This window comes from Idiotropiscis lumnitzeri, unplaced genomic scaffold (assembly GCF_059441095.1).
Source record: "Idiotropiscis lumnitzeri isolate Australia: NSW breed Sydney's pygmy pipehorse unplaced genomic scaffold, RoL_Ilum_1.0 HiC_scaffold_23, whole genome shotgun sequence".
In the NCBI taxonomy this organism is placed as follows: domain Eukaryota; kingdom Metazoa; phylum Chordata; class Actinopteri; order Syngnathiformes; family Syngnathidae; genus Idiotropiscis; species Idiotropiscis lumnitzeri.
Genome location: NW_028283561.1, coordinates 486,969 through 501,602, shown reverse-complemented (window position 1 = coordinate 501,602; position 14,634 = coordinate 486,969). Strand labels below are relative to the sequence as shown.

General features: G+C 44.3%; 1 protein-coding gene across 1 annotated transcript; it reads right to left on the bottom strand.

The window, feature by feature from the left end:
- Nucleotides 1-320: 320 nt before the first annotated feature.
- LOC148316062 (general transcription factor II-I repeat domain-containing protein 2A-like) lies at nucleotides 321-1,760 on the bottom strand. Its single transcript, XM_088287055.1, has one exon. It carries the CDS (start codon nucleotides 1,758-1,760, stop codon nucleotides 321-323), a length of 1,440 nt encoding a protein of 479 aa, XP_088143181.1.
- Nucleotides 1,761-14,634: the final 12,874 nt, after the last annotated feature.

The following is a 14,634-nucleotide window of genomic DNA, read 5'->3' as shown; positions in this document are numbered from 1 at the left end:
CTTATGAAATCCACGTGCTACAGAGAAAATTACATTTTATTCATTTAATGAACACATTTTGAACATTTTGAATTCTTGAAAAATAATAACAATGAATGTCTCTTTCAAATAAATTAAAAAGCTGAATTTAAATTGTGCATGCAGCAAACAAAAGGGAAAAATCCGTGAGCCGTCATCCTTATATCGCCTTGGGCTTTCAAAGTATGCAGCGGAGCCTTGACCTGAATATATAAAATAAATTGGAGGAAAAAGCACTGTGTCACTAAACAATGAAAATTAAATATTTGCAAAATATCTGCATAAATATTTATTTTACCTGGTTAATGGGACTTCTGCTCCTGAACCTCTGCGCACAGCTTCTGCAAATCGGGGCTGTACGAAGTCACTTTCATCTTTACGCAGGACTGTAAGCTGTCATCTGTGAGCCGTAAGCGGTGTTTGTTTTCAATGCAGTTCATGGTGGAGAATAGCTGCTCACATACATATGTGGATCCGAAGATCGACAGGACTCCAAAGGCATATTTCTTCATGTTCGTGTAGGTGTCGGGGATGGCATTCCATGTTCCAAATATGAGTTTGTCCGGTCTCGGGAGGTTCTCAATATCACTCCATTTGTGATTCTGAGCAAGAGTGGCCTTCTGACGGGCAACATCTTCAAGGTCCTCTGTCAAGCGTTTGAATTTGGACACCCAAATGTCTTTGTCAGCTATGTCAGCCAGCTCCAGCTCCAGAGCAGGTTGACTTACACCTGCAAATGAAGTCACGTTGAGCAGGGATGGATCAATGGTCAGGGGAGTGACGGGGAAGGACAATGTGGTTTTTTCCTCTCTGAACTCACGGAATCGTTTACCAAGCGACGCTTGCATTGTGGTGATTGCAGACTGCAAATACTCTGAATTGATCACTCCGTGAGCTTGTTTGAACTCCCTTAAAGAGGGGAAGTGAGACAGTGTGCCTCTCTGTAAATCTCTGGCTAAAACTGTCAGTTTGCGCTCAAACGCCAACACCTCCTCCAGCATGTGCAGCGCTGTGCCTCCTCTCCCCTGAAGCGGTGTGTTCAGCGTGTTTAGTTTCGCTGTCATGTCCAACATGAAGTGGCGTTTTTCCAGCCACTCTGGCTGTTCCAGCTCAGGAAAGGTGAGCCCTTTGCTGCTCATGAAAGTTTTCACCTCTCCCAGACATGCAGCAAAACGTTTCAGCACCTCTCCTCTGGACAGCCACCGGACTCTGTTATGCAGCAGGAGATCAGAGTATGCGCTCTCCACCTCATCCAGTAATGAACGGAACTGGCGGTGATTTAAACCTTTTGCCATTATTTTATTGACAATCTGAATAACAACATTCATGACCTCTGTGCATTCTGGAGGAAAACTTTGCGCGCACAATGCCTCTTGGTGCAGGATGCAATGAAAAGTCAGCAGCTTTCTATCCAGTGATTTCTGCAGCAAAGCCACAAAGCCCCTGTGCGCTCCAGTCATACTCGGTGCCCCATCGGTAGCCACCGACACGAGGTGGGTTGTTTTTATTTCTTTGGCTCGTAAACAATCAAGCACAGCCTCACAGATGTCCTCCCCCCGTGTCTGGCATTTTAGTGGTATCAGCTCAACCATTTCTTCCTGTGGTCCAGCAGAATTCACATATCGGAAGAACAGCGCTATTTGTTCAATGTCCGTTTTGTCTTTGGACTCATCACAGGCGAGTGAGTACGCTGCTGCTGAATTGATGTCTTTGATTTGCTGTTTTGTGATATTTTCTGCCATTTTTATGGTTCTGTCTTTGACAGTCTTCGCAGAGAGAGGCATCTCTCTGATTTTCTGCACAATTTCGTCTTTGTTTTTAAAGTCCGCAAATAAGTGTTCTGAAATCTTAAGGAATGATTCTTTCATATATTCTCCATCTGTGAACGGTTTCCCATGCCTGCCTATTTCCTGAGCAGCCACAAAGCTTGCATATGTAGTTGAATTTGCAGACTTCACCCACTTCTTGAATTGATTTTTCGTCCGGTCAGCCTTTTGCATCAGTTCCGAAACAGCTTTTTTCCTCTCTTCTCCCTCTGGATATTTTTCAGCAAAGGCTCTGTGTGTATTGTTAAAATGTCTTGCGACATTTGACCGTTTATTGTTAGCCAGTTTTTCTCCACAAATTAGGCATACTTGTAGGCCACTCTCGCCCGAGGTAAATGCAAATGAATCTGCCCAAGCATCATTGAATGTTCTATTTTCTTGAGATATTTTTCTTTTCTTGCATTTCTCCATTGGCTTTGCCGGGGTTGAAAGTCGCTCAAAATAGACGGCGTTTCAGCGGGTATACCAGCTTCCGCAGTGTGACGTCTATTTTGAGCGACGAAAAAATAATATCAAATAATTTAATTAATATTTTAATATTTCAAGATCACAATATTCTTCAAATTTAGAACTAAAAGAATATAAAAACTAACACAAATAAAACACACTTCAATTAAATACAAAAAAAAATTTTTTAGTAGTAATTTATTTTCCCAAGCCAATTAGAGCCGCATTATAAGGATGAAAGAGCCGCATGAGGCTCCGGAGCCGCGGGTTGCCGACTGCTGCACTAGTCCATCAGTCTGTGGGTGGTATGGAGTGGTTTTGATGGCGGAGATGCCCAGTTGTTTGTTGAACAGTTGCATTAGCCTTGAAGTGAAATTGGTTCCCTGGTCTGTTAGAATCTCATCTGATATGCCAACTCTGGAAAAGAGTTGCACCAAGGCACGAAGTACTGCCGGAGCAGTGATTGTGCGCAATGGAAATGCCCCTGGGAAACGTGTGGTGTAGTCACACACTACAAGGATGTATTCATGTCCACCACTGCTTTTTGTCAAAGGACCCACAATGTCCATAGCAATCCTGCGGAATGGAGTTGAGATTATCGGGAGCGGCTGCAAAAATGCTCAATCACACCTGCGGATAGAGCAGGTCTTTTGGCATGTGGGGCATGTGGCGCAATAATGTTGTATGTCTGTGTACATGGATGGCCAATAAAAACGTGAACTGATACGCAAATATGTTTTCTTGCGACCGAGGTGTCCTGACCATGGAAGTGTGTGTGCTAGGTGCATGATAAGTGCCCTACAGCTAGTAGGGACAACAAGGCGTTTGTCATCTTTATCAGTAGCATACAAGACCCCATTCTCGATCCAAAATTGCTCCTTCCCGACACAACCTCCCATTGTCCCCTCAGTCACTTTATCAAACAGGGGATTTAATGACTCATCCTCCCTCTGAAGTACCGACATGTTTTGTGGAATTGACCACATTGGATTTTCAAAAGAGTCTTCTAGTTGAGGCTCTGCTGACATTAACTTTTTCTCAAAGCGGCGCTGGCGCCGTGACTTCCTGGGCCCCTTGGTCCCACTGTCCAACAGACTATTGTCAAAGTCTGGGAACGGTTGATACTTTTTACCGGGCCTTCAACTTATGAGGAAGGAAGAATCCTCTCCCAAGCTTTCTCATCAAAAATACAAAATCCTTTTCCTAAACCAGTTTAAGAATACCGCATACATTCGTACTTGTCCAATGACACACATCGCACCACTTCGATGTCTTACGATGCATTTTAGGTAAATGCAGATAACATTCAACAGTATTCCTGTCATGCCTAGTGGCCATGGCAACACAGTATCTAGTTGGAAAATAGCTCCAGAAATTACAGCGACTCTCCAAATGATTTTTTTCTTTAAGTCTTTCATAAGTAAGAAATACCATCCTCAAATAAATCATGCAGCAGTCTAATACCTTTTTTTAAACGACTGAGTCCACTATATAGTATTCCAATCCTCATATTGGAATTTTGCCGTATGGGGTCATAGTTTTGAGTGCACTCAGACATTTTACATGAATGTTCCAATATGAGATTGGTCGCCTACCTTCCCTTGTTTATAACCGTTTGTGCAAGCATTTTCATTGGTCTGAAAGGTAAGGTAGACTCTCGCTCAAAAAGTACCCAATCCAATGCAACATTTGTTTCATCCTAATGTTCTGCAAGTTTAGACATTTCAAAAGAGATACTGAAATTATATATATTTGGTAACAGCAATACGCCGCTTTTCTGAGACAGATACAACTTGTCTAAACTAAGTCAAGGTTTTTCCCAATCCCACAGATAACATTTGATCTTCTTGTCATATATTAACAGCAATTGTTTGGGTATAGTGAGAGGTATCATTACAGAGGTACTTGGGTAGCTCGCCATCAATTGGTTATGGTCCATAGTCAAAGAAAGAAAAATGAACTAAAACAAGGACAGAATGACAATTAGCAAAATTATACGATAAGATTTATATATATAAGATATAAGATTTACTTATTGTTATGAAAACAATAATCCATCCATCCATCCATTATCTGGCCCGCTTCTCCTCACAAGGGTCGCAGGGGGTGCTGGAGCCTATCCCAGCTTTCTACGGGCAGCCGACTGGGGACACCCCGAACTGGTTGCTAACATAGGCACACAAAAACAAACAACCATCCGCACTCACACTCATACCTAAGGGCAATTTAGAGTGTCAAATCAAACTGCCATGCATGTTTTTGGAATGTGGGAGGACACCAGAGTGCCCGGAGGAAACCCACGCAGGCTCGGGGAGAACATACAAACTCCACACAGGAAGGTGGGAGCCAGAATCTAATCCAAGACCTCCACATTCTGAGGCCAACAATAAACCACATAAACACAATTGTAGCAATAATTAGATAAGCCATAGAAAGGATTAACAAATCATAAAATACAAAACAAAAGTTGCAAATATAAATTCACATTTCGGGAAAGTCTAATGTTCTTAAATACATTTCTCGAGAGAAGTGCACTTTAATAATTAATTAATTTTTAATTAATTAATTAATGATAAAAGTACTGTAATAGTAAAAGTACCGCAATTATAGGAAATACTGCAATGATAAAATTATTGTAATAGTGAACGTCCTGCAATGGTAGAAATACTGCAGTGATAGAAGTACTGTAATAAGAATACTGTAATGGTAAACAAATACATCATTGGTCAATATTTAAGTACACCATTGGCTGAAAGTACAGTAGTAGTGTATATTGCATCCTAGGACTGCACAATTGCACTAATGCCCTCCCGTTTGTAGGCCTGACCCAATGTTCTTGTTAAAAAGTCTGACAGCAGTCGGCAGGAAGGAGCAGCGAAATCTCTCTTTGGTACAGCGAGGGTGTAACAGTCTATCACTGAAGGAGCTGTGGAGTGTTCTCAGAGTGTCATTGAGTGGGTGGGCTGGGTTGTCCAGCATTGATGACAGTTTTGCCGTCATCCTCCTGCCCCCCACTGAGTCCACAGAGTCCAGGGAGCAGCCCAGGACAGAGCTGGCCCTCCTCACTAGTTTGTCCAGTCTCTTTTTGTCCCGGCCCGAGATGCCTCCTGCCCAGGAGACCACTCCATAGAAGATGACTGAGGAAACCACCGAGTCATAGAAGTTCCTGAGGAGTGTTCCCCGAACGCCAAAGGACCTCAGCCTCCTGAGTAGGAAGAGTCTGCTCTGACCCTTCCTATAGATAGCGTCTGTGTTGTCGCTCCAGTCCAGTTTATTGTTCAGATGAACACCCAGGTACTTGTAAGTTGAGACCCTCACAACGTCTGTTCCCTGGATATTCACTGGTGCAGGTGGAGAGTGCCGACGCTTGCGAAAATCCACCACCAGCTCTTTGGATTTCCCAGCGTTGATTTGGAGGCGGTTCTGCTGACACCAATCCACGAACCCCTGCGTAACCCCTCTGTACTCCCGATCGTCACCGTCCGTGATGAGGCCGACAATCGCAGAGTCATCAGAGAACTTCTGCAGGTGACAGGTTGTGGAATTGTATTTGTAGTCCGAGGTGTAGAGGGTGAACAGGAAGGGAGCCAGAACAGTTCCCTGCGGCGCTCCCGTGCTGCAGAGGAGCACGTCAGACACACAGTCCTGTGTCCTCACGTACTGTGGCCGGTTTGTGAGGTAGTCGTGGATCCATGTGATGAGGTGGTGGGCCACTCCCGCCTGCTCCAGATTGTCTCCCAATAAGGCGGGCTGGATGGTGTTGAAAGCACTTGAGAAATCAAAGAACATGATCCTCACCGTGCCCCCCGCCTTCTCCAGGTGGGAGAGTGAAGTGTGGAGCAGGTAGATGATGGCATCATCCACACTGATGCCAGGCTGGTATGCGAACTGGAGTGGGTCCATTGAGGAGCTGATCAGGGGGCGCAGATGGACGAGGACCAGTCTCTCCAGGGTCTTCATCAGATGAGACGTCAGCGCCACTGGTCTGAAGTTGTTGAGCTCCTTCGGATGGGGTGTCTTTGGAACCGGAACCAGGCAGGATGTTTTCCACAGCTGGGGGACTCTGCCCAGCTTCAGGCTCAGGTTGAACATGTGCTGGACGATTCCACAAAGCTGGTCTGCGCAGGATTTGAGGAGCTGGGAGCTAATCCCATCTGGGCCTGCTGCCTTCCTCGCCTTCATCTTCCTCAGCTGGTTCTTCACCTGAGATGTTGTGAGGAACAAGGCTGAGCAGGAGGAAGTGGTGGTTGTCTGATGAGGCTGGGAACTGGAGCCTGTGGAGAGAGAGAGGGGGAGAGAGGGTCTCGTTCGCAGTGGCAGGAGGGGTTGGAGGGGGCTGCAGCAGGGGAGCCTGAGCGGGGTCAGGCATTTGGTCAAACCTATTGAAAAATAGGTTCAACTCATTTGCCCACTGAAGCCCCCCCCCCCTTCTGGGTCTTACCTGGTTGTCCGTGGCCTGAGATGGTCTTCAGGCCCCTCCAGACATCCCTGGCATTGTTCTGCTGCAGTTGTTCCTCCATCCGCATCCTGTAGGACTTTTTCCCCTCTCGGATCCTCCTTCTCAGCTGACGCTGCACTCTCTTCAGCTCGTCCTTGTCGCCTGACACAAAAGCCCACTTTTTCTCCTTCAGGAGAGCTTTAATGTCCGTTGTGATCCAGGGTTTGTTGTTGGAGAAACATCATACAGTCCTGGTGGGAATGGTGTTCTCCATGCAGAAGTTAATATAGTCTGTAATTGTGTCTGTTAGACCATTAATGTCCTCACCGTGAGCTTCGCTGAATACCTCCCACAGAGTTGTGTTGAAACAGTCCTTTAAGGCCTCCTCGGCTTCTCCGGACCATCGCTGAACTGTGCGTGTCACAGCTGGCTGCCTGCGGACCAGAGGTTTGTACACAGGCAGGAGAGCAACCAAGTTGTGGTCAGCTTTGCCCAGCGGGGGGAGGGGCAGTGATGTGTACGCCTACTTGGTGTTGGCATAGAAAAGATCCAATATTTTATTGTCTCTGGTGTGGCAGGTTACATATTGTGTGAATGAAGGCAGAGAGGATGAAGGAGAAGCATGATTGAAGTCACCAGAGATAAGGAGCAGGGCATTTGGGTGCTGTGTTTGTAGCCTGCTCACAGCTGCAGTCAGTACGTCACAGGCTGTCTCACTGTTAGCAGAGGGTGGCACGTACGCCGCCACCGCGATCACATGACTGAACTCTTGCGGTAAATAGAACGGACGCAGGCTAACAGCTATCAGCTCAATGTCCCGACTGCAAAGTTGATCCTTTACAGTTATGTGCCCAGGGTTACACCATCTATCATTAACAAACACAGCCAGACCTCCCCCTTTCCTCTTACCGCTCTCCAGTGTCCTGTCCGCGCGTAGTATTTGGAAGCCGTCCAATTTCACGACGGCGTCCGGCGTTAGCTCTGTTAGCCACGACTCCGTGAACACCAGCAAGCTAGCCTCCCGGACATCCTCTCGTGCCGGGCTAGCGCTGTTAGCTCGTCCATTTTATTGGGGAGGGATCTAACATTCCCCATAATAACGGACGGGAGGACGGAGTGGTATCGTCTCCTCCTTGCCTGGCGTTTAGCCCCCGCACGACATCCCCGTCTCTTCCTCCTCAGCTCTCGGGGGATATCGGGTCTCACTCCGGGAGCCGACGCGGGGTTAGCACGGAGGGCTAACAGCTGATCCCTTGAGTATACGATCGATCCGTAGCTCCGAGTTTCGTCTCCGGATACGATCGCGCAAAAAACAGCCCCCAACAGCAGTAAAACCACCGCAAGTTGTATGTCCATTGCTGAGATGAAGTAAAGATAAAACAAAACAGGGTAAAGGGAAAAAACACAAAAAAGGCTCGATAGTGAGCCACGCTGCTGTAAACAGGCAGCCACTCGCGCGGCGCCGGAACCAATATGTTCAAAGCTGTGTTCAATGTTCAATTTAAGTCACTGTTCTAAGTTACACAACTAGGTCATTACATACAATCAAATATCCATTATCTTTACCGCTTGTTAGGGATGGGAAAATGAAACTTCAAATTTGCTTCATGAACCAATTGTGTTATTTTTTAGTCCTGTAGATGGCAGTGATGGTTTAAATAAAGGGTTCGAAAAATGGCAAGTCAGTGTGCTTTCAGCCCAATGTTGAACAGAGAGTCATCTACCGGAGTCCTAAAATTTTACAACTGGTTCATGAGGCTGATTTGAAGCTTCATTTACACATCACTATCGCTTGTCCTCACAAGGTTCCCGGGGGATTGCTGGAGCCTATTCCAGCTATCTTTGGGCGTAGGCGGGGTACACCCTGAACTGGTTGCCAGCCATTTGCAGGGCACACATAGACAAACAACCACCCGCGCTCACACTCATACCTAGGGGTAATTTAGAGTGTCCAATCAACCTGGAATGCATATTTTTGGAATGTGGGAGAAAACTGGAGTACCCGGAGAAAACCCACGCAGGCACGGAGAAAACATGCAAACTCCACCAGGAAGGCCAGAGCCGGAATCGAGCCCACAACCTCTGCACTGTGAGGCCATCTTGTACAATCAAATATTCCATTTTAAAAAAAAAGGTCAAAAATCCAGTTTCGTGTATATATCAGTTGAAGCATTTGGTTTCGCCATTACTTTAACCTACAATGAATGCAGTTGTCTGTGCTGACCGAATTTGAGAGGCTGCTTTAAGTAGATCAATATAGCATTAGCAGTGTGTCCAAAGCAAAGAATAACATGGTGGGGAAAAAAAAAATCCCACGACATAATTGGTCGGCTTTGACTCACAGATAAGTTGATGGGCATTACATGAGTGTCCGGGGTTAATCAAGAACAGATCTGCGACTGTACATGAATGAATGATGAATGAATGAATGATCTATCAACAGTAAATTTGAGTGCAACAATGAGCTTTTAGAGACTCACCGGTTAGTAGAAGTTTTCCGTCTACAACAGAAGTAGAGTTCAATTTGAGTCAATTTTCCCGATAGTTCAAGTGCTTGTAACTGATTTTCAATTCAAGGTAAAGCTACCGTGAGGAGAGCGTCAACCCGTTCGCGATGGAGCTGTAGAAATAAGCAATGGTGGTATTGGGCTTTTAAAGACACAGAACCAGCTGGTTCTAATTATGATCAACTCAGATGGTTCCAGTTCACCTGATTACATAAAGTATATAAATAAGTTGATCAGATGACGCACTGCAGCATGATGACTTCGATGGAGCAGGTACCTGGCCATTTGGTTAATGCCTTAAGCATCATAGTGTGTCACCATCACCTAATTCGCCAGCCTGGGAAGAGGGGACAGAAAAAAGAATATAACCGTCCGTAAACGGGCCAACAAATAATTCAACTAAATGCACAAGTGTAAAAATTAGTCTTTAGTCGTGTTTTGAACATTTCTACTGAGGTGGCACCTCTAATATCTGTGGGTAGTTGTTAGAATAATATTTAGAGGTTATGATACATTTGCCATGACGCAGCATTATTTCATTACATGGTGCGCATGACATGTTGCAAATTAGTGGAGTGGAATATGCTTGAGTGTTTACAGTCAGAGTGGAGGTACAGGAGGACATCTTTACTGCAGAGAGGTGCCTGCAATTGGCAGGGCGGTGGCACTTCTTCAGAAGTGAGGATGAAGTAAACAACATCGTGAGGAGCCCTGATAAGTTGGCATCGAAGTCTGAAGCAAGCAACATCGTGCTGGGTCCTGATAAAAGATGTTGACGTCAAAGTCAGCTGCGACCCACGACGGCACGCTCATGATAAACCGGACTAAACCAGCTTTTGAGAAGACGAACTGTACCACCCTTGAGTGTAATCTGATTTCTCGAAGTGTAATCTGATTCCTCGATGTTATAAAAGGGAATGTATGAAAAACATCGAGGAACAGAAGGGAGATGAAGTTGCCAAATAAACTTTATTGACCTCTCTGTATCCACTTGATCCGGGTGCCTCTCTCTTTTCAGCTATGAACCCTATATGTCAAATTGGCGAACCTGACATAAAATTGGTCCTTCAGAGCCGTGAACCCAACATACTGGAGGTGTCCAGGGGCGGAGCCGACGACCGGGGACAATCGTGGCCACGACGAGGATTACTATTCTTTTTTACCTGGTCCTCAACTCTTCTGCTGGATACTGAAGGTTGAAGGGAGCTGCGGAGGGAGACACTCGGCTCATCTTTGGTGAGTGTGTCATTTCCGAATGGGATGAATGTGTGCATGTGAAGGTACGTAGTTAAATTCCGCATAAACAGGAGGGCGGACTCCTCTGCAAATTAGTAGTTAAATTCCGTGGATATTGGAGGGCGGACTCCACTACGACTAGACAGAGTAAGTCTTTAAAACTGTGTAAAACCGTAAGGATACTAGTCAATGTTACGTGAAGAGACAGAGATAGTCTATAAAACTGATAGAGGATAACAGGGTGTATCCTCCACGCGCGTTTGAAAAGAGAAAAAAAGAAAAAACTGTGTGAATGGGAAAAGTGTGCATGGAGGCTTGCAACCTCATTTTGGAACAGGAAAATTAACTGACAACTGTCTGGGAAGCGGAGGCAAGGATTTCCCGCCACTTGTGGTAGAAGCTTGGGAATTACCTAAGACAGAGCAATTGTCAGCCTGTTCAGGGACTGGAGGACAGTTTAGTCACCCTAGGTGAACCGCTGTCTTCCAACATGGGGAAATCAAACAGTAAAAAAAGCTAGCAAAAAGGATCTGAAACAACAATTGACGTGTAAGGACTGGAAATTTATAGAAAGCCAATGTCCGGAAAAAGTAAAACATTTAAGCTCATGGATAACAAAATATGAATTCGCTGGTCAGCTTAATACACAAAAAATAGTCGACTTACAAAATAAAACAAAGAGAGGGAAAAAGAAAAAGAAAAAAAAAAGAGGTGAATAAAGACGGATATGAAGATACAGAATTTTGGATGGCAATGGCACAAAGACAGAAACTAGATAAAAATAACAAAACCAAATTGCAACATTTAAATGTTCCACACATACTCTGGATACTGATGACATTACTTTAGGAAAGATAAGACAGCAAAAGAAGCAATTACCAAACCATTCATAGGTGTGGCTGTGTGTGCGCTGATAGATAACGTTCTGCGAGGCAACATCCTTGCAGACATGCAACAACAAAGTCTTATGCAAGAGAAAATCTATGGCTAGAAAAAGGAGCTACTTTGACTAATGGCATATATGTCAGTTCAGATAAAAAAAAAAAAAAACAATTCTTCCAAAAAATCTTTTTCGCAATTTGACACATGTTGTCACACACATGTCAAACAGGAGGGATGGTATGGTAAGACAGATAAACCAATTTTATACAACATATGGGTTTAATTTTTTCTCAAAAGATTTTTTGTAGAGCCTGTATGATCTGTGCTCGACACAATTCTCAGGGAAACATAAGCCCAAAACGAGGACAGTTTCCCCAAGCAACATACACCTTGTGCATTGTAAAAAGTCATCTCAACCCTACCCTATTAGGGGTCTCTCGGTTGACATGATTTTCGCGTGGATAAAAATTGAGATTTTGTGTTGTGTAGTTTTGGTTGCACTAAAAGCTGTGTTTCATGCAGGTGTCCGAGACCATTACTATGAGTAATTCCAACAGCTCTTCCATCAACATGCCTTTTAGAAGTACTGACAAAATTGACACCCAATGCGGACTGCATTGCTTGGAATGATGTGTACCCTGCGATTAAGGCAACGAAAGATAAGTCTATCTTTTCCACCGATGTGGCAGTGGCTAACTTTACTTGTGTTAATCTCACAGGAACACAAAATAGAGTGGGAAGCTTATCATCAGCGTGGTGTAAAACAACTGTGCTCCAAGCAGGTACACTACTACCACGCAGCGACGTGTGGTGGTGGTGCGGGGTACAAAATTATTTGATTCATTAAAGGACGCAGTTGGAACTTGTGCATTGGTGTCACTTCTCTTACCAGTGTCTATTTTTCCATCCACAGCAGGGGATATTCAAAGAGCAGTTGAAGCCCACGAATTCCACTCTTATTACGCCAGGAAAAGACGAAGTCCTTCCTGGAGGGATGGTGATGTGACCTATTTGGATGCAATTGGCCAACCAAGGGGCGTACCAGATGAGTATAAGTTGGTAAATCAAATCGCAGCAGGGTTCAAATCCATTCTTCTTTGGATTACACCGAATAAGAATGTGGATCGAATAAACTACATACACTATAACGTGCAAAGATTGGGGAACTTCATTGAAGAAGGATTTATAGCTATTAAAGAACAATTGGTCCTTCGTCGTCCTTCCATCTGGGGTGACGTAAAATTGGTCCAAAAGAACAATTGGCAGCAACATCACTCATGGCATTTCAAAACCGCATCGCGGTGGACATGCTGTTGGCAGAGAGAGGAGGGGTTTGCGCCATTATTGGGGATCAATGTTGTACTTTCATCCCTAACAACACTTCTCCGGAAGGGTCCCTCACAAGAGCCATTGCAGGCTTGCGCACCCTGAAGCATAAGCTGAAGGAACACTCAGGTGTGACTACCTCTGCATGGGATGAGTGGTGGAACAAAACGTTTGGTAAATATAAAAATATGGTATTTTCTGTAATGATTTCTATAACAATGTTCACCTCAATCCTTGTACTGTGTGGATGTTGTTGTATTCCCTGCATTCGCGCTTTGCTTGTCCGACTTATCTCAACAGCTCTCGCTCCAACAAATTCCAAACTACAGGAAATATATCCTTTGATTAATTACAGAGGTGCTGGTGATGGAGGAGACACTGATGACAAAGTTGATGATGATGACTGAATTTACCTGGGAGATCCTATTCGTTAATCCAAAACGCTCAAATACATTAAAGTAAAACAAAGAAAAATAGAGGGGTTTACATTTGCTATCAAGCTAATGATTTGATGGAATTAAATCATTGGTAGTTCCATTGATGATAATCTTTGGGGCAAATGTAGAATAAACAGGGGGGAATGTTAGAATAATATTTAGAGGTTATTATACATTTGCCATGACGCAGCATTATTTCATTACATGGTGCGCATGACATGTTGCAAATTAGTGGAGTGGAATATGCTTGAGTGTTTACAGTCAGAGTGGAGGTACAGGAGGACAACTTTACTGCAGAGAGGTGCCTGCAATTGGCAGGGCGGTGGCACTTCTTCAGAAGTGAGGATGAAGTAAACAACATTGTGAGGAGCCCTGATAAGTTGGCATCGACGTCTAAAGCAAGCAACATCGTGCTGGGTCCTGATAAAAGATGTTAACATCAAAGACAGCTGCGACCCACGACGGCACGCTCATGATAAACCGGACTAAACCAGCTTTTGAGAAGACGAACTGTACCACCCTTGAGTGTAATCTGATTTCTCGAAGTGTAATCTGATTCCTCGATGTTATAAAAGGGAATGTATGAAAAACATCGAGGAACAGAAGGGAGATGAAGTTGCCAAATAAACTTTATTGACCTCTCTGTATCCACTTGATCCGGGTGCCTCTCTCTTTTCAGCTATGAACCCTATATGTCAAATTGGCGAACCTGACAGTAGTGCATTCCAAAGCATTGGTGGCCGAATAGATAATACTCTAGATCACAGGTGTCAAACTCAAGGCCCGGGGGCCAGATCTGGCCCGCGGCCTCATTTTACGTGGCCCGTGAAGGGCAAATCATGTGCGTCAACTTTCTGTTTCTAGCACATTTTCTTCACTTTTAACAACATTGAGATATGCGATATTGTCATTTATTTGTAACCAATCCTCCCCTTTTAAAACGAATTGAAAAATTGCTCAACAAACTATTACTTACTGGCTTCTGATTTCAAAACTTGCTTTCCATCATTTTTTTGTGTGTGCATGAAAATGTAAGGTGATCATACACTTATATGGTTATAACGGCCCTCTGCGGGAAACCATAACTACAATGTGGCCCTCGGGATCACTAAAAGACCTGCATTTTGTGAGCAAAGGTTTCGGGACGAAAGATATGGTACCACAAGGTCATAGGTAGTTCAAAAAACTTTAAAATCGCATCTAAAGTGGACCAGAAGCCAATGCAAATTGGCAAGTATCGGGGAAATATCGCACTTTCTCATCCTGGCCAGGAGTCTAGCTTCAACATTTTGAACTAGGTGCAGACTTTTAATTGTAGACACGGGGAGACCCGAGAGCAAAACGTTACAATAATCCAGGCGAGACGTAACAAACGCATGGATTAAGATTTCTGCGTCACTGGTTGATAGAATTGGATGAAATTTTGCAATATTGAGCAGATGAAAAAAACATGCATTTGAAAAGACATAGTTGAGTCAAATATAACACCGAGATGTTTTTTTAATCACTTTGGGAAA